The sequence below is a fragment of the Cajanus cajan genome, chromosome 1 (genome assembly GCF_000230855.2).
Source record: "Cajanus cajan strain Asha chromosome 1, NIPB_CcT2T_4, whole genome shotgun sequence".
In the NCBI taxonomy this organism is placed as follows: domain Eukaryota; kingdom Viridiplantae; phylum Streptophyta; class Magnoliopsida; order Fabales; family Fabaceae; genus Cajanus; species Cajanus cajan.
Genome location: NC_138517.1, coordinates 76,114,167 through 76,135,320, shown reverse-complemented (window position 1 = coordinate 76,135,320; position 21,154 = coordinate 76,114,167). Strand labels below are relative to the sequence as shown.

The 21,154-nt window shown below is 33.6% G+C and overlaps 1 protein-coding gene across 2 annotated transcripts; it reads left to right on the top strand.

Moving 5' to 3' along the window:
* Window positions 1-1,918: 1,918 nt before the first annotated feature.
* On the top strand, window positions 1,919-6,925 carry LOC109803418 (uncharacterized). 2 transcript variants are annotated; one of them, XR_014428743.1, is made up of 2 exons: window positions 1,919-3,624; window positions 5,296-6,925. XR_014428743.1 is itself a non-coding variant. In XM_020364982.3 (2 exons), exons 1-2 carry the CDS (start codon window positions 3,154-3,156, stop codon window positions 4,312-4,314), a joined length of 1,074 nt encoding a protein of 357 aa, XP_020220571.2. In that variant the 5' UTR covers window positions 3,121-3,153; the 3' UTR covers window positions 4,315-4,737. The 2 variants fall into 2 exon arrangements, 1 of the variants encoding a protein (XP_020220571.2); XM_020364982.3 differs by lacking the exon at window positions 5,296-6,925 and adding an exon at window positions 3,712-4,737 and having other exon boundaries at window positions 3,121-3,624.
* Window positions 6,926-21,154: the final 14,229 nt, after the last annotated feature.

Here is a 21,154-nt window from a genome sequence, read left to right as displayed (position 1 = left end):
GAATTTAATCTAATTAAAATAATTGAATTAATTTAATTATGTTGATTTGGATCATTGATTTCAAGGCAGACAAACAATCCTAATAATAAAGAGTATTGAAATTAATATTTCAACTTTTAAGACATTCTCATTCACATTAGCTTGCATAACAATGATTGTATTTGTGAGAAAGTTGATATGCTCTACGCTTACATGCCCAATCATGACTGAGTTTTGCCTCTAGCTGATGAAATGCAACCCTTCTTCCAAGCATGTTGACCATCAAGGAACCCTACCACTCATTAAATTCTTTATCAACAATCAACACTTTCACAAATTAAGTATTGGTTCTTAAATGTGTTTTTCACAAGCACCCTTAAATTGCCAAAAAGCTCACGCAAGCTTGCAACATGGATGCAAGATCTTAAGGGACCTATCCATGGTAGTTGAATTGAGATTCAAATTGTGAAATTGAACCATTATTTTTCAAACACAAATGGAACCATATCGTGAATTGTAAATTTTGTGATCTATCAACAATAGACCATAACACATAGAACCAATAAAGACATGAAATTACAAATTCATGATCAATAACAAAATCATAAATCTAGAATCATTTTAACATAAAGAAACATATATAAAGTCAAAACATGAATATATAAACATGTTGAAATCAAATGGCTAACTAAGTGGCCACCAAAGTTGAAATGTGGTGACAAACAAAGAAGAAAGTGAGAGACACAAAGCACAATGGGTCAGACTGAGAGTGGGAAGGGCAAAGAAGAAATACGTAAAAGATGGTATAAGAAGAATGAGCCACCCTGGGTCTGACTAAAGGGAAAGGATCAATTCATTCCCTCTTTTTCCATTAATGATTATTTTTTTAAAAAAGGTGGTTTTCTACAATTCATGTACAAAATGCAATTCAGATGATTCATTCGCCATTTAGGCGATTCAAGCACCAAAAAATTCTCATTCATCGATTTTTATTTCCCTTAGCGTGAATTGTATTGCATATTGTCTAATACTGACAATAATGGACTCATCCATTCGTGTTTGGCTAAGTTTAGTGGTGATTAATCTTCATTAGATTAGTAAGCTAGGCATGTATACATAGAATAATCATTCATAGTTGAAAGATAATATTTTTTATTGATATAAAATTATATTTCACTAATTATAAACATGCAAACAAAAGGACCCAATTTTTTTATACTTTTATAAATATCTTAGAATAGTGTGGAGTATATTGGCGTTTTTGTTATCTTCATCCTCGACTCTATTTTTTGGTGAAGTAGGATGCGAGTTAGACCAATTTTCACTCCATATTCAATTTTTCACTAACCTTTTCACATGAATCTACTACATAGAGTCATGTGATTAAGGTTGAATTTAATTGATTTAAATTAAATTTAATCTAATTAAAAAATTAAATTAATTTATTTAGTTTAATTTGGATCATCAATTTTAAAATAGACAAACATTCCTAATAATAAAGAAGAAAGAGTATTGAAATTAATGTTTCAACTTTTAAGACATTCTCATTCATGTTAACTTGTATAAAAATCATGGTATTGGTGAAAAAGTTGATATGCTCTACCTTTGCATGCCCAATCTTGATTAAGTTTTGCCTTTAGCTGATGAAACACAACCCTTTTTCCAAGCATCTTGACCATCAAGGAACCCTTCCAAGGTTTATACCATTAAACTATTCATCAATAATCAACACTTTCGGGAACTTGGAAAATCATCTTGTGATATTGGTAGCGGTGGAACCTCCTCATCTAGCTTCCCAAAACATTCACCATCAAACCTTGAAAAAGAGATCGAAACCTCCATTTTACAACAACTTATCCATATAAAAGTACCCTCATCCTAATCAGTGTTAATATCATATACCATAACATCATTTGCATTAGCCTTTTGTTTAACCTTTCAAGTGCTACATAGCAAGAGACCTGCCTCCTTCATAGAAACAACGGGAGAAACCATAGTAGAGTTTTCAATACCTTCCATTCTATATCCTTATTGCTTTCTAATACACATTATTCATCTTCCTCTTCATGTTACAATTGCATTACCTCTTCGTTGGTATCATGTAATAAGATAACTAGCCCAAATCAAAAAAGATAATGGAAAGATAGGATTTAGCTAAAGTAATATATATTTATATTGAAAAAGATATTATACATGAAAATGTACTAATAAAAAATATATAATTAAATTAATATATTTTTATTTCATATAAAATGAGAATAATTACCTAGAAAAAAATTAAGCTATAAAATAAAAATATTGATTTAACATAAATTAATTACAAATTTATTTTTTAAGATATAAAAAAAAAGTGGATGACTTAACCTATCAAGTTGATAGGTTGATTCCAGTTGAACTTGCCAAATTGGCAAGTTAGGCAAAACAGGTTAAATGAATTTATTTATTCAATCTAACTTCCTAAAAATTAACAAGTTGATCCACTGAATTTAATTTACATTGTTATTCCTACCAAAATGCAAAATGGATTATAAGATCAACAAAATAAGTATATAAAAGTATGTTGTCTTTATTAACAATAATAAAATAAGTATAGATATTAGAAAAACAAAAATGAAAAAGATAATTACATTACACTTGCATTGACAAAAAATAATAAGGAAATTTTTTTTTTAAAAAAATAACATTAAATATGTTACAAGAAGTTAAAGAATATTTTTATTTATTTGTTTTTAGCTTAAATATAATTTTAATCCTTTAAATTTAAGATAAATTTATTTTTTATCCCTCAAAATTAAAATTAATATTTTTAATCCTATAATTTTCATAAATCTTATTTTGATCCCTCAAATTACTAATAACATATATGAAAGTAACAACTTAATATAGTTATATAATATCAATTGGGTTTAGTGTGATGTTTTTACCAATAAAAATAATAATAAATATATTTTATGTGATAATATTTATCAGATATTTTGACAAAATATAAGTATAAGAATAAAAATAAGATTTTTTTTAAAATTTTAGAAAATAAAAAAACTAATTTTAAATTTAAGAAATTAAAAATATATTTATGGATTAATATTATATTTAAACGATTTATTTATTAAATCAAAAACTTATTTGAAGGGGAAAAAAAATACATGGTAGAATCAAACAAGCCCCACTGTTCAGATGTATAATTCCCAACGCTTCAAACCCCTTCTTCTCTGTCTGAAGAAGGGGCTCGCAAAAACACCGCTCCAACCCAATCCTTTTCCCTCAACATTTTCTCTGAAATGTAAATTCACCTCACTCGCTCCCCAACACCACTCCTTCACCGTCTCTTACCTCATCAACAACTGCGCCTTCTCACCCGAAACTGCTCTCAAAGCTTCCGAACGCGTTCGCTTCGACACCGCCGAAAAGCCCGACTCAGTAATCACCTTCTTCAGAAACAACGGGTTTTCAAATTCCCAGATAAACAGCATCTTCAGAAGAATACCCGACTTGCTTACATGCAACCCCCACAAAAGGGTTTTGCCAAAGTTCCAATTTTTAGCCTCCAAAGGCGCTTCCAACTCCGACATCGTTCAATTGGTGAACCGGTGCCCAAGACTCCTCACCCCCAGCCTCGAGAATAACGTCATCCCCACCTTCGAATTGGTAAGGAGATTCCTTCATGCTGATAAGAAAATAATCGATTGTGTCTTCGGTAATCGTCATTTCCTTGATTACAAAGTTGCTGTACAGAATGTGAACATGTTGGTGGATGTTGGGGTCAGGGACTCCGACATCTCTTATTTGTTCCGTAAGAGGCCCTCTATTCTCTTGTCTAATGACCTGAAGAGGACTGTTGATGAAGTTAAGGAAATGGGGTTTGACCCTTCGAAAATAGGGTTTGTGATGGCTTTGCACGCCAAAAGGGGTGTTTCGAAATTGCGGTGGGACGCGAAAGTTGACGCCTTTAAGAGCTGGGGTTGGTCTGAAGAAGTGGTTCTTGATACGTTCAGGAAGAATCCACTGTTTATGTTGATGTCAAAAGATAAAATGAATGAGGTGATGCGGTTTTGTGTTGATGAGTTGGGGTGGGACCCTTTGGCCCTTGCCAAGTGGCCGACTATGTTTGGGTATAGTTTGGAGGGAAGGATCATTCCGAGGGGTTTGGTGGTCCGGTATTTGATTGCAAAGGGTTTGAGAGGAAAGAGTGCCAGCTTGTTTACACCGTTTTCTATTTCTGAGGAGATGTTTCTTGAAAATTATGTGACGCGTTTTGAGAAGGAAAAGCCTCATCTGTTGAAGCTGTACCAGAAAAAACCAGGTTCCAAGAAAACAGGGATAACTAACTCATCATGAGTACAAATTTTGTGTGATTCAACCTTGTTATGTTTTATCATCCCATTTAAGTACCGTTGTTTATCCTGTCTAAGGTGCAATTGATTTAACTGAGTTGTTTCGTTTTGATGGGTCAGAAGACTCAGAACTCTTGTTGGTTGTTGCATTCTTGAATTCCCATTATAGTTGTGATGTATACAACTACTTGTGCTTTATGAATGACCAAAGCACAAGTACAAATTCTTAAATATCCAATGCTTATTTGTAACCTTGCTCACACTTGCATGCTGCTGACTGCTGTTGTTGCCTTCACAAGAAATATATATTCGCTGTCATATTTTGATGGTGAGTACATATTTCTTATTTCCATCCTAGCTGAGATTGACATGCTGTTATTGTCTTCACAAGAAAATGAATTCACCATCCTCGTGTTCTGAGTTTGAATTGTGGAAGATTCTTTAGTAATTAGTTGTTCTAGTAAATTACAATTTTTAGATTTGGCTTGTGACTTGAAATACTTTTAAGGTTCCTTTTTGTTATTTGGGCTATGTAAAGGAGATTTAGAGAAAGATATAAATCAGAGCTCCTATACCATTGTGGAATTTAAAAAATATCTAGGTCCATTTTCATTTATTCAATGCTTCTGGGATGTCGATTGAAGATAGTTTATGTGATTGAACGGTTGTTTCTCAGATGTTTAGCTTGGAAATATATTGCATGACAGTTTTTGTTACAGGCGGAACCAACTACTTCTGCTGTTTGATGGGGAACATAATTAAATGTTGAAGTGTTGCATAATGATAGATGCATCAATCTGTAAAAATTTACTTTTTAACTTTATATGGTTTAGTTGAGTAACAATATAAGCTTTTAGATGTAGGAGCACGTAAACGTTATATTCAGGTTAAAAAAATTAGTGTTATGCAAGGTTTAATTCTAGCTTTATTTTCTGAATTATACGGTGGTAATGTGTTTTTTTTTTTTTTTTTTTTGTTACGGTAGGGGTATAACTTTGGGGTGAGCCATGGTAAGACAACAAATCTCTGCCTCATGACTTGGTGCCCAAGAATTGAAGTTGTAGCAATAACCCCTTTGCTTATGGGGTAATGATTTCTAATTTCATACATTTTTCTCCTTCCATACCCTCACAATAGTAGGACTATAAGAATCTGGTGCACTAGGTCATCCTTTACGATGAACATGTTAGCATTTGAGTAGGGATAAGCTAGTGTTTGGATTTTAGTTTGGAGAAGCCAAAAGAACGTTCATTTTAAAACTTTCTCACATACTTCAATGTTTAGTTGTCTAAGAGCAATTGCCTATTAAGTGTACTGCCAACAAAACAAACACACACTTCGACCGATGTCAGTTGAGCTACAAACTCATTGGCAATTTAGTACATTGTCTTGGCATAACCATGCTATTTCTTGTACAAATACTACACACTAGTTGGTCTAATAAGACTAATTTCACATATCATGTTCTGGTACCTGAAACTAAGATTTAGGAGAAATATTGCTCTGAGTGTTAACTACACTCAGCACAAACTTTATATATATGAAAAACATTATAATAAGACAAAACGGGAATGATTACATCTAGGATTTGCAGTCTAAATATCTATGACAGACGGCTACAGTAGACAGAGATAAAACAGTCTTTTTACAGAAAGATAATATACACTATAATTTATTTAAATCTAACACGGGAATTGTTTGTAAGCATCTTCAAATTACTTTAAAACTCCTTGTAGCACGGATGTTAGGGTGAATCTAGGTGCAATGGCAAGATTTTGCCTCATGACTTGGTGGTTAAGTGTTCAAGTCACAGAAACAGCCCCTGTGATCATAGGGATAGGGTACGATTCATTTGACTCTCTCCAAACCTTCCACAGTAGTGTGAGCTTGGTGCACTGGGCCATCCTTTACAATAGGGAAGCAAAAATTTGAGTTGGGGGAATGAAGATGGGGCTTGAGGAATTGAGGGTGGGAAAGGGAGAATGAAGATGGGGTGTAAAGGATGTGAAATGATCAAAAAATTATTATGTCAGATTTCTTCTTTCCATGTTAAAATAAATGTATTTATGTACTTTTTTGGTTCAATTATTATGTTAGAATTCTATTTTTCTTGTTAAAAGACTGGATGCCAAGTTTCCTTTTTGAAACATAATCCCCAAAGGACAAGCTTTTGACGAAGGATAAAATATTTCAAGTAATTGCGTGTTCATTGATGGACTAGGAAGGTGCTGTTAGTCTTACAATTTGCATTCCCTAATTCAAACCCCGAATGCAGGAAGGTGCTGTTAGTCTTACAATTTGCATTCCCTAATTCAAACCCCGAATGCAGGGGCATGTTCACACTTTCGGAGGTAGCAACAAGCACTCTTACAAGCATGTTCAGTGAAATCGATGATGACATCCTAACACAACTCTTGTTATAATCCCTCACAAAATCAACCTAATTTATTTACGTTGCATTTAGTTGCAGGAATATAGAGTGGACGGGTTGTTTATAAACATTTTTTTATTTAACTTTTAGAGGGGTGAAGGGAAATTGAGAATAAAATATTTCTTTGTCTAGTTTTAATTGTCCTTCTATGAAGGGCTGATGAGGTTGCCAATTATTTGAGTTAGTGCTAGAATTTGTGAATTAATTTAAAGAGTTTTTCTTTAGCAATCTAAATATGTATTTGTTGATAAAAAAAATATATAAAAGCCATATATTAACTTTTTTACATTATATTAGTGCAATAATAATAATAATGTCAAATTTCTTAATAAAAAGATAAGATATTTTAAATTTAAACCACCATAGAATAAAGTATAGTTTATCCTTCAAAATAAGGTGCATTTTTACCAATGAAAGTTTGATGAAAAATATAATAAAATGGATAACTATATAATTAAGATGTGCATAATAAATGAGGATAAATATAAATTTATATCACAAAGACAAAATATTTTTAAATTAAATGACAATGAATATAATAGGTGTAATTATTAACTAGTATTTACTTTTGCAATGCATATGTTAGATGTTTATTATATCTATAAAAATTTTAAGAAATGACTTATATGTTATGTTAAGGTTTTGAATACGTCTTCTAAGGAAGAAGACATGCTCGTATGTAATACTAAGAAAATGAAGACAAGAGAGCATGAGAGAGTGAAGGATGTAGAGGTGGAAGACAACAATGACTCTTCCTAGCTTGATGACAAGTTTTTGAGTCCATCATATAGAGATAAACTCCTAAAAGATGGGGATGGAAAGATGGAGAATTATTAATGTTATATTAGAAATTTTATTATGCTATAAAAATAAGTCTGATCACGAATCACATTCAACATATTCAAAGGAATTGGACCCATGTCCTAAGATCCATGTGAGTAAGGACGAGTTTGAAGATTGGTGCGAACCTTGGAAGAATGCCTTCATTGTTAACGTACTTGGGAAACAAGTAAGTTTTAAGATGATGGAGAATAAGATCATAAGAGACTTGGTAGTGAAAGGTTCCTTCAGGATTATTGACATGCTGCAAGATTATTACCTAGTGCAACTAATTGATGCTGAGGATTATTGACACACTTTGCTTAAGGGGCCTTGTCATCTAGCTAACCATTATATGATAGTTTAATGTTGGAGACCCTCCTTTACTACTTCGGAGAAGGAGATTTGTAAAATTGTAGTTTGGATACACATTCCAAGCTTACTGATAGAACTTTGTAAAGATTTTTTCCTTTAGAGGGTAAGTGCAAGATTGGGTTCGATGCTAAAAATAGACAAGTTGACCTATATTCATTCTCGAGGTAGATATGCTCATATTTTTGGTGAGATTAACTTAAGCAAGAAATTAGTCTCATAGATTAACGTGTTAGGTATCAGTTAGGACTCATTTTGAATTTGGAGTGTGAAGGATTACATTCCATATGCTTTAATTATGGAAGATATTGGCACAAGTAGACCTAGTGCATGGAAGAGGCTGCCAATGTGGATAATATTGTCTAAAAGGGTCAAGGGGAAGATCAAGAAGTGATAGAGTCTTGTGTGAATCATTTTTTTATGGAAGTCCAAGAAGCGCGGCCAAAAGTAGGCCATAAGGAGGATTCGGCACACAAAAAATTTGGTTTTGCCTAACAAAGTCCCACCTATAGGTCATGGATGCTTGCTAAAATCAGGAAATGAAGGAATATTAAGGTCAAGATAAATAATAATAAGTAAGAAATCATCCTTCAAAATTATATGGTTATAAGTAATATAAAGGAAGTGGGTTTTAGTGGATCCCACTTTGCACTCGTAGAGAAGGTGGAAGAAAACCTTATAAGTAGGCTGGATTTTTTAGGAAAAAAAGGGGAAGAGGTTGCAAATCCAAAGGCAACCATGAAAATTGTCAAGATTTAGAACCTAATAGGAGGCAAAAACCCCCTAGGACTTAAGACCCAAAAAGTAGTAAGAAGAATACAAAAGTGAGTATTTTCTCAAATTCTATAGGTCATACCAAGACTCGAATCACGAAATCCCAAAGGGATCCATTGGACAAGGATAAAAATGGGATGTCAAAGGGCTCTATGCATAATCATCTTGAGGATTGATGTGTCATGCAAAAGTTGCATGAGAAGACATTAGCTTCGAAAATGACTAGTGATTTATGTGCACATATTGTACTACCCAATTAAGAAACCAAGGAATTTGCAAAGAAGACAAAGAAGTTCTTCAAAAAGATTGCTACAAATATTCCAACCGTGGTTGAGAATTCTAGAAATATTGTTGAGCCTAGCATGATGACTATTATTTATGAGTAAACATAAATGAATATGGCATTAGTGCCTAAACTTTCCTATAATTTCCAATGAAAGTTATCTCTTGGAATTATCGGGGTGTAAGTTGTAAAGGTTTTACTACGATGGAAAAGGATATGATCCAAGAGTGCAAAGTTGGTATCCTTGGGTTACTAGAGATTCATATAAGTGGGGAAAAACAGTGTGTGTTGTTAACAGAATTTGACTTGATTCCTATTTTATCGAAGATGCTTCTAGTTGTGTAGGGGGTATTTGGATTCTTTGAAACCATTTCAATTGGCAAGTGGAGATTATGGATAAATCCTCTCAATATGTTCATTGTTAGGTACAATATAAGAGGTTTGATCCTTGGTTCATGACTTTTGTATATGTGAATCTACACCCTCTAAACCATGTGGATCTATGGCGTGACCTCAGAAAAATTGCAGATAGAACGAAGGACCCTTGGTCCATCTTGCGAGACTTTAAAGCAGAATTAAATGACCATGAAATAATTGGTGATTCACTAAAAGCTAATGCTTGTGGAGATCATGCGTTCAAAGACTACATTAAAGATATTCACTTGTTAGATATTGGTTTATGAGGGAACCCTTTTACCTGACAAAGATGAGGGATCTCAAAAAGATTTGATATGGTCCTAGCTAACTAGAATTGAAGGCTTTAATTCCCTAAAACATAAATCGTCCATCTTCACTTGCTTAAGTCTGACCACTCCCCATTACTCATGTGAATGTAAAATGAAAAATGTGTTACTATAAAGAGGCATCCTTTTCGGCTTGAGTTTTCATAGTTGACACATTAGGATCTCTCGGATATGAGAATTAGAGAATGGGGAAAAGGTGATGATTGGAACAATAGGGTCAACCATCTCCACGTGTCTCTTAAAATGTGGAATAAAAGAACCTTTGGCAACGTATTTTATGGAAAAAGAAAGATCCTAAAGAGACTTCAGGGAATAAAGAAGAAAGTGTCCCTGGGGGATAATCATATTTTACGACTTCTAAAGGAGCTATGGTATAAATGAGTTAAACATTACAAGGGAGGAACACATCTAATTCCAAAAATCATGTTGTAAATGGTTAAGATTTGGTGACAGAAACACTCGTTATTTTAATGGAACTATATTCATAGGAAGGAGAAGAAATCTATTTAATCGACTACATAATGGTCAAGGTGAATGGGTTTGCAAAGAAAAAGAGTTTGAGGCTATGGTAACATGCTACTTTAAAAAAAATCATAAAGCAAGATGTATATGAAGAGTTTAGACTCACAAATTGCTTCTTAGAACTAAGTGATCAAGTTAAAGAATATATTTCAAAAACATATATCTAAGGGGGAAATCCATAACATGGTTAAACGTATGAACAGGTTTAAAGCTCCTAGGCTTGACGATCTTCGAGCTTTATCTTATCACAATAGGATATTGTGGGCTCATCTCTTTACCAACTCATCAAAGATATTAAGCGTAATCACCAAAAGATAGCTAATGTTAATAACACCTTCATCACCCTTATTCCGAAATAGGATAATGTAATTAGGCTGAAACAATTTCACCTACAAGCCTTTGCAATTTATCTTACAAGGTGATCATGAAAGTTTTAGCTCTAAGATTACGTAATATTATGGATGGACTCATAGGGTCGAACCAGTGTAGCTTTGTACCAAGCTACCACAACAAATATAACATAATGATTAAACAAGAAGTCATTCATTCCATGTGCAACAAGAGTGGAAAAAAATGGATGGTTTTGAAGATAGATTTAGAAAAGGCTTACAATCACTTAAGTTTGAGTTTTATATTTATTCAAAACTCATTAATAAAAATTTAATATATTTATAAATTAAGAATTTCAACCATTTTGTTTTATTCATTCTAATTCTATATCCTATTTGAGTTCTTTTTTTTTTGTTCGTCCCTGGAGTATCTATCGCCGATAGCAGTGACTAATCTCCTCGCTACATTGGAGGCACCTCAAAGGGTGGGATAGCTGGCCCCAAGATTTGAATTCATATTTATAAGATCCAATTTTAAATATTTATTTTTTATAGAAGATTTAATTCATATTATTTTATATATTAATTGTTTTTAGCTTAAAATATATCTAGTTAAAGTGTTGTAGACACCCAATTTCGTCCGGAAGGCATAGAAACAAAGAAATGGACGTCTATTATCAAGGAAAGGAACACCTAAAGCATGGAAATAACAGGACATGACATCAGAATGCTAAAAGCCTAAATAAGCTAGTTTTAGTAGCCTGGAACGGGCTGTTCCAAAACTGGAACGGGCCGTTCCAATTTACAAAAAGGGCCTAAAATCCTATTTTGGAACGGGCCATTCCAATTTACAAAAAGGGCCTAAAATCCTAGTTTGGAACGGGCTTTTTCAAAATTGCAATGGGTCGTTCCAAGCTCTTAAAAAAAGGTTAAAACCTACATTTGGAACGGGCCGTTCCAGCATAGCAATTATGTGTTAAACGCACCTCTGGAACGGTCCGCTCTGATTTCAGAACGGGTCGTTCTAATATACGAAATTAACACATAATGGTCAGATCTAGAACGGGTCGTTCTGGCACCCTTTTGATGCTTATGAATAGACAGCTCGGGCACAGTTCTCAGGCCCCAAAAAATTTCGTTCAGGACTCTTTAGAGCTCAAAATTTCTCTCTCTCTCCTATTGTATTTCTTGAGTATTGTGAGGCAATTGTAGTGTGAAAGATTGCCACAAAGCACCTAGATTTTTCATATCTAAAGATCTAACAAAGCTTTCTACGAGGTATTTCATTTAATCATCTTCTCTCTCTTTTATTTCTTATTTTTAATATACATTGTTATAACAAAAGCAATCATGTAGACATTTTAGGGTCAACCGGGTAATTTAAATTTCAAGCATGTAAATAGTAATTTATAAAGGGGATCTAATATTTAATTTATTATTTCTTATCTCATTAATTTCATCATAGGGTACCGATTGAGAGCGTTGTAGGGGTGCGTAATACCTTCTCTACACGTAATCGACCCCCGAACCCAATTCTGGTTATCAAGGCCATTATTGAATTTTTAAAAACCTTTTTCTTTTTTCAATGTTTTGAGTAAAACATTGGTGGCGACTCCAAGAACTTATTTTCAAACCATTAATTAAAGATTAGTCTGGTGTCCGGGCATTCCTTAATTGATGAGATTTTTAAAAGGATGTCTAAATCATAGGTCACAAGATCAGAAATTTTTGAGTTGCGACAGATGGCGACTCCACTGGGGACGATTAAAGAGGGTCAGACCCATATAAATCATGAAGTTAATAAAGGAAAAAATAATAATTTAAATATTTTTATCCTTTATTTTGTTTGTTTTATCTGTTTGCTTGTTTAAATTCTGCATCTGTTTGAATAAAAAGTTGTACACAAACCTTTGCACACAACAGTTCCCCCTACACCCGGGGGCACGAGGGTATTAAACATAGGGAGTGGTTGACGTACGACCGGCCCAAGTTTGGCCTTGGAGCCTGCGAGCCTTGTCGAAAATCACACTCAAGGTGATAACCGGTTACTCTAGCCCGAAATACTGCGACAGACTTTAGAGTTTGTCAGGTGACGGTGACAGAGATACTGGGTCCCTATAATGGGGGCACCTTGGGGGCCTTAAGACCAAAGTGAGGATAATTAGAATCGCCCTATACAATGCACTTTTCTTAATAGGGACCACAAACCATGGATTTATTCGCGACTGATTGTGGATTGTATGAGCATATGTTTGTTGCATTTTGTCTATTCAAATCATTCATTTATTTTTTATAATTCCCCTAAGGTAAAGAAAAACACAAAATTAAAAATGCATTATCATGTGAGAGAAAACTTAGTGTGAAAATAAGATCTGTGAAAAGTATACATTCCTTCTTTTAAAAAAAGGGGGGCATCATGCATTTTCTACAAAAAAAAATAATAAATAAAAGGATAATTAAAAAAAAGGGAACGTGCATATCATATATTTAGGATCACAAGGGGATTTGTATCAAAGACGAGAAATCAGTGTCACCCCTGTCACATCATAAAATATTATGAAGAGGAACACCGATAACTCACCTCTCGACAAGGATGAGTCATCAAGTCTTTGATAGAAACTCCCTTCATGCATTACCATTTAAATAAGCTTGATAGGAAACTATCTTATCCCTTAAGGGTGGCTTTTCGACATTCTATACTCACACGAGCTCAAAAGATAAAAGCTATGGAAGGCCTAGAAGAAAGAAATTGTGTCCTCAATGAGGAGCTTGAACAGCTCAAGGAACAAATGGCTAGAATGCTTGAGGCCATGAACAAATTGCAGCACGACAATAGTACTAGCAAAGTCGGTGACGTTTTCAAAGATCATATGAAGGCCTGGGAAGAAAGACTGAGAATTGTGGAAGGCCACAGTTTTGACATTCAAGAAGCTGCGGATATATGCTTGGTGTAGGATATCCAATTCCCCACCAAATTCAAAATCCCTGACTTCCAAAAGTACACCGGAGCCAGTTGCCCAAAAAGACATCTAACAATGTATTGTAGGAAGATGACAACCTATGTGAGCAATGAAAAGCTCCTGATACACTGTTTTCAGGAAAGCCTTTCAGATGCTGCTCTCAACTGGTACATGCAGCTGGATGGAGGGAAGATCCAGACATGGAAACAGTTATCTGACGCCTTTCTTCTTCGATACAAGTACAACATCGACCTAATTCCTGATAGGTCTGATTTGCAAAGCTTGAGCAAGGAGGGCGACGAGTCCTTCAAAACCTAGGCATAGAGATGGAGAGAAATGACTGTGTAAGTAGAGCCTTCATTATCTGATAAGGAGATGGTGACAATGTTCATCAATTCCTTAAGTGGACCTTATTATGACAAGATGATAGGGAACACTTCGACTCTCTTTACAGACATAGTCACTATCGGGGAAAGAGTCGAGCAAGGTCTAAAAAGTGGGAAGATAGGAAAATTCCCTGAAAGCCAAGGGTATAAGAAGATTTTTGGGGGAAATGAAATCAATGTTCTAACCTCTTTCGCTACTCCTCGAACGACCAGAGCATCACGAAAAGCGGAAAAGGAACTAGACAAAATTCATATAAGCTACACAGAGTTATTTCCCTAATTGATGAAGGCATCCATGCTTGTAAAGCAACAATCGCCTTACCCGTTATGGTATAGGCCAGAGGAAACATGCGATTATCACACTGGGGCAGTAGGCCACTCCATAGAAAATTGCAAGGCTTTGAAATCTCGTGTACAAGAGCTTATTGACGCCGGGCAGCTCAAGTTTGAGGCCAACACAACACATATCAAGGAATGACTAGATGAGTAACCATCTTGGAACGACAGTTGTTAGGGGCTCTCTTTTTTCTAAAAAAAAAATTTTCTCAAACTCATAACTTTTGCCCACGGTCACGAGTTCAAAATAAGGGCTTGTACAAGTTTTTTACATTCATCAATAACATACGCCATTTCTATAAAACCCTTGCATTTATTCTTTTCTCTCTTATATCACACATTAAATTCTAAAAATGAATCTCCATAAAAAAAGAAACATGACTGAAGATAATAAAATTAATCAAAACCTTGAACATCTACGACGCATTGTTTGAGTCTGAGGTAGATAAGGAGATCACTTCCTCGAAACACACATAGATAAGAAAGTGATCAAATACAAAACCATAAGATTCTCATTGCATAAGAGAGGTCTCACAAAATCTTTAACTCAATTTCACTTGGCAAAGGAAGTACAAATCTCGGTCCATAAAAGAACTCCCAATACTCGTAGGCCAGGGCAACATCTTTCTCCTTGGTGTATGGGACGGGGGTAATGTTAATCATCAAAGGCACTGGTCCTCCCAGGCGCGGATGGTTGTAGGTTTTGTCAAAGCAAATAAGTATTGTGCCTGAAAAACATCACTTGCAAAATACCACTAGGATGAAAACTCGTAAAGGGCGTCCTAAGCAAAAAAAAAATCAAAATCAAAAGTTCTCGTTAGGACATGTCCTAGGCAAAAATTTGGGATCTAAAAAGAAAAATAGCAAGTGACGACTCTCCAAGTTGGAATCCAAAAGGCGACTTGAATACTTCTATAAGAGGACGAAATATGAAGACTTTGCCCAAGACTCAGACATATAGTCCAAGATAATTAGAAGAATGATTATAATAATTATCCAAGGAAATGTTTGTTTAAAAAACTTAAACACTCACCTACCTCAACTACCCATTCATTTTAAATCATCCTACCTCCACTACCCATTCATTCTAAATCATCCTACCTCCATTAACCATTCATTATAAATCATCTTTTTCTTTCCTTTTTGTCTTGTTCAATCTTAATTACGTATATTGTTAATGGTTGTCAAAATTTAAACAAGTACAAAAAAAAAGAGAAACAAAAAAATGAAAATGACCCGCTGGGATGAAAACCCGTAAAGGGCGTCCTAGGCAAAAATTAGGGCAAATGAAAAGAGAAAAAAATACCCGCTAGGATACATCCTAGGCAAAAATTAGGGTTTCTAAACAAAAAGAAAAAAGGAGCCCCAAGATGACTCAATATGTCAAACGACCAATATGACTAATGTTGCACATCAATCAAAGCAGTCCATTTGAGGGAAAGAGAAAAGAAAAGTCACCATCTAAAAAAAGGGGAAACTAAAATATGCATCGCATGCATCTAAAAAAAAGCATCTCACACACTTAGAAAACTTTATTTATCAAAGGGGAATTATTAAAAATATGCAATAACTAGCATCATGCATAAATAAGCATTCAACATCTTTTTGCATCTCAACAAGAAAAGCCAAAAAGGGAAACATAAGTTCTGATTGATATCATCCCAACAAGAGGCAAAAGCAGCCCAAACTAGGGGCATCAACAATAATCAATCAAGAGACCATAAATGATCAGTCATCAACGAACTAAAGGGACTTCACAAGCAGACACCTAGAGAGGCATCACAATATTCACATGGCAAGGGCAACACTAGAATCCCTGTCACTCATCAACTCTTTTGCCCACCATCACAAGGACACCACCTACCAGCAATCATCGTCTTCATCAGACGTCCTCCCAAAGAAAAGGGGCAATCACATCATCATCAGCAGGCAGCCTGAAGAGGTCAGGCATAATAATACTCAGCATTTACGTCCTTTGCCCACCATCACAAGGGCACCACCTACCAGCAATCCTCGTCTTCATCAGACGTCCTCCCATAGAAAAGGGGCAATCACATCATTAGCATCAGCAGGCAGCCTGGAAAGGCCAGGCATAATAATACTCAGCATCAGTAGGCAACCTGGAGAGGCCAAACATAATAATACTCATCATTCAGCAGGCAACCTGGAGAGGCCAAGCACAATAATACTCATCGTTCAACAGGCAGCTTGGAGAGGCCAGACATAATAATACTCACCGTTCAGCAGGCAGCCTAGAAAGGTCAGGCATAATAATATGCACCATTCAGCAGGCAGCCTAGAGAGGCCAACCATAATAATACTCACAATTTAGCAAGCAGCCTGGAGAGGCCAGCCATAATAATACTCCCTCTTAAACAAGCTACAAATAAAGGGACACATTATCACAAGAGAAACAATGGAGCTTCTACTCAAAGACTGAAGATCATGTGTACAGTTTGTCAACTTTGTTACCTAATAGAGAACGCAACCAATGTTCAACTACTCTAAAAGGTAATGATACGAGCAAATACAACTATCCAAGGGAAGCAACGTAGAAGCGTCACACAAAGAGACAAAGAGAAGACCCGAACGAAATGTCTATGTCTTTACTTGCCTTTGGAAAAGCAATACATAGCTATTCCAAATGACAAGTAAAGAGGGGCAGCTGTAGACACTCAATTTCGTCCAGGGGGCATACAAACAAAGAAATGGACGTCTATTATCAAGGAAAGGAACTCCCAAAGCATGGAAATAACAGGACATGACATCAGAAGACTAAAAGCCTAAATAAGCTGGTTTTAGTAGCCCGGAACGGGCTGTTCCAAAACTGGAACGGGCCGTTCCAATTTACAAAAAGGGCCTAAAACCCTAGTTTGGAACGGGTCGTTCCTAAATTGGAAAGGGTCGTTCCTAAATTGGAACGGGTTGTTCCTAAATTGGAACGGGTTGTTCCAAAATTTGAACGGGCCATTCCAAGCTCTTAAAAAAAGGCACCTACATTTGGAACGGGTCGTTCTCAAATTGGAATGGGGTGTTCCAAGTGACAAAAAAGGTCTCAAATCTTAATTTGGAACGAGTTGTTCCAGCATAGCAATTATGTGTTAAACGCACCTCAGGAACGGGCCGTTCCGATTTCAGAACGGGTCGTTCCAATATACGAAATTAACACATAACGGCCAGATCCAGAACGGGTCGTTCCAATTTTGGAATGGGCCGTTCTGGCACCCTTATGATGCCTATAAATAGACAGCTCGGGCACAGTTCTCAAGGCCCCAAACAATTTCTTCCAGGACTCTTTAGAGCTCGAAATTTCTCTTTCTCTCTTATTGTATTTCTTGAGTATTGTGAGGCAATTGTAGTGTAAAAGGTTGTCACGAAGCACCTAGATTTTCCATATCTGAAGATCTAACAAAGCTTATCACGAGGTGTTTCATTTAATCTTTTTCTCTCTCTTTTATTTCTTATTTTTAATATACATTGTTATAACAAAAGCAATCATGTAGACGTTTTAAGGTCAATCGGGTAATTTAAATTTCAAACATATAAATAGTAATTCATAAAGGGATCTAATATTTAATTTATTATTTCTTATCACATTAATTTCATCATAGGGTACCGCTTAAGGGCGTTGTAGGGGTGCTTAATACCTTTCCTACACGTAACCGACCCCCAAACTCAATTCTGGTTATCAAAGCCATTATTGAATTTTTAAAAACCTTTTCTTTTTTCAATGTTTTGAGTAAAACATTGGTGGCGACTCCAAGAACCTATTTTCAAAACTCTTAATTAAGGATTAGTCTGGTGTTCGGGCATTCCTTAATTGATGAGATCTTTAAAAAGATGTCTAAACCATAGGTCGCAAGATCAGAAATTTTTGGGTTGCGACAAGTGTGTTCTTTTAATTTGGTAAAATGCATTAATTATAAATTTTTTAAAGAGTATATACTTTAATTGGTTGGGAAAAAAAAGAGTATTAATAAGGATAGAAAAATAGTTCTCCCTTTAATCTCTATTATAAACAGAAAAAAAAAATACAGATATTTTTATTGTTAAATATAAGCAAAGTTAACTACTTTTATCCCATTTAATGATATCTATTACTAATAATAAAAAGTATTCCATATTTTGGTGTCCACAATTTATTTTTCAGTTTTGTCATTTAGATAATTATCATAAAAGAATTATACATAACTAAAAAAAATTGCTCATTAATTGTTAAAAAACTTATTTTCTCGGAAGACACTTTGTGTCTTTCATCTTATTAGTTTTCTCTAAAATATCTCTTTTAATACATGATTTTTCTGATATATTACTTTTCTTCTTTTTTTTTTTGCATTTATAACAAGGAAGATTTAGAAAGAATTTTATTGTAGTAGTAAAATTTAATACAAATAACTATTTTTTTTAAATATATGTACAAATAGTTTTTTTTTTCTTATAATAGAAGGACATGTGCTCTAATTGATTATAAGATATATGAATATTGAATTAAGAAAGAGAAGTAAAATAAATATAATTTTAGGAAATAAAAATAAAAAAAAATAAAAATTTTATTATTGTCAATTAAATTAACTAATTTTTCTTAATCTTAATAAATTAAGTAATTGAGTCTTATAAATATTATATAAAATGAAGAATGGATTAGTGCAATAATATGAAATACTTTGGTTGTGTTATTGTTTAGTGGATACCCTTGTATTTAACTTGTAGGTTTGATTAATATACATTTCATTAATATTTATGCATAGGTTTAAATATTTTTTAGTTTTTTAAATTTTAGGTAAATTTGTTTTTAATTTTTTAAAATTTAAAATTGATCTTTTTAATCTTTATAATTTTAAAAAATATTGTATTAGCTTTATATTCAAATTTTGTTAGAGAATCTATCAAATATTATTACACAAAATCTATTTATTGGTGGCTCTATATTAGTAAAAACATAACATTAGATCTTGATACTCTATAATTGTTTCAATATGTCCCTTTCACATATCATTAAAAAATCTATTAAATATTATCGCATAAAATCTATTTATTGATGTCCTTGTGAATAAAAACATTGTATTAAATCCTAATAGTACATAATTATTTTAGTCTTTATACTTAAATTTTATTATAAAATCTATTAAATATTATCATATAAAATCTATTTATTATTGTCTTTGTTAATAAAAATATCATACTAAATTTTGATACTGTATAATTATTTCAATATGTCACTTTTAGATATGTTAACAATAACCTAAAAGATTAAAATAAGATTTTTAAAAATTTTACTGAAATTAAAAATAATAATTTTAAATTAAAAAAAGTATCTTAAATTTAAAAAATTAAAATTATATTTATATCATATATATATCATACAAACTAACAGGCCAAACGGCTGTTCAACGTGAAAACTCCAAATTTTCCTTCCCTATTCGATACTTGGGAATGAGTGAACTGCTGTTTAAGAAGAATGAAACGTTTTCCCATACATGCTCTTATTCTGCTACTTCAGATAGGAACTAATTTCACAAATTTGATTTCCTAAACATCTCTTAGTATGCTCCTTTAGATTGGAACTCATTTCACAAATTATTGGTTCTTAAATATGTGTTTTCACAAGCACCCTCAAATTGCCAAAAAGCTCACGCAAGCTTGCAACATGGATGCAAGATCTTAAGGGACCTATCCATGGTAGTTGAATTGAGATCCAAACTGCGAAATTGAACCCTTATTTTTCAAACACAAATGGAACCATATTGTGAGTTGTAACATTTGTGATCAACAATAGAACATAGCACATAGAACCAATAAAGACATGAAAGTACAAATTCATGATCAATAACAAAATCATAAATCTAGAATCATTTTAACATAAAGAAACATATCTAAAGTCAAAACGTGAATATATAAGCATGTTGAAATCAAATGGTTAACCAAGTGACCACCAAACTTGAAATGTGGTGACAAACAAAGAAGAAAGGCAAACCAGAAAGTGAGAGACACAAAGCACGGTGGGTCAGACCGAGAGTTGGAAGGGCAAAGAAGAAATAGGTAAAAGATTGTATAAGGAGAATGAGTCACACAGGGTCTGACTAAAGGGAAAGGATCAATTCATTCCCTCTTTTTCCATTAATTATTATTTATTTTTTTGAAAAAAAGGTGGCTTTCTTTGATTCATGTGCAAAATGCAATTCAGATGATTCATTCTCTATTTAGGTTATTCAAGAACCAAAAAATTTCTCATTCATCAATTTGTATTGCCCTTAGTGTGAATTATATTGCATATTGTCTAATACCAACAATAATGGACTCATCCATTCATGTTTGGCTAAGTTTAGTGGTGATTAATCTTCATTACTCCCTCCGTTTTTTTTACGTTTAAGGTTTATGTACAAGAATTAAGAAAATGATTGATAATTTAGTTTTTCAAAGTATTTATTACTTATTTTCCTGTTATACCCTTTAGGTGGTTGGAGAATAAATAAGTACATTAAAAATGAATAAACACATTATTCAGTAAGAACACATTAATTATCAAGGATAAAAATGAAGAAAAAAAATAAGTCATTGATTTTAGAAAAGTAACAATGAAAAAAAAATAAAAAAAAATAGTGTCAAAAGGATTATAAACAAATGGAGGGAGTAAATTAGTAAACTATGCGTGTATACATATAATAATCATTCATAGTTGAAAGATAATATTTTTTATTGATATAAAATTATATTTCATTAATTACATACATACAAACAAAAGGGCCCAATTTTTTATACCTTTATAAATATCTTAGGATAGTTTTTTTATTTCATCAGTAATATCTTAGGATAGTGTGGAGTGCATTGACGTTTTCGTTATCCTCCTCAACTCTATTTTTTGTGGAGTAAGATGCGGGTTAGACCAATT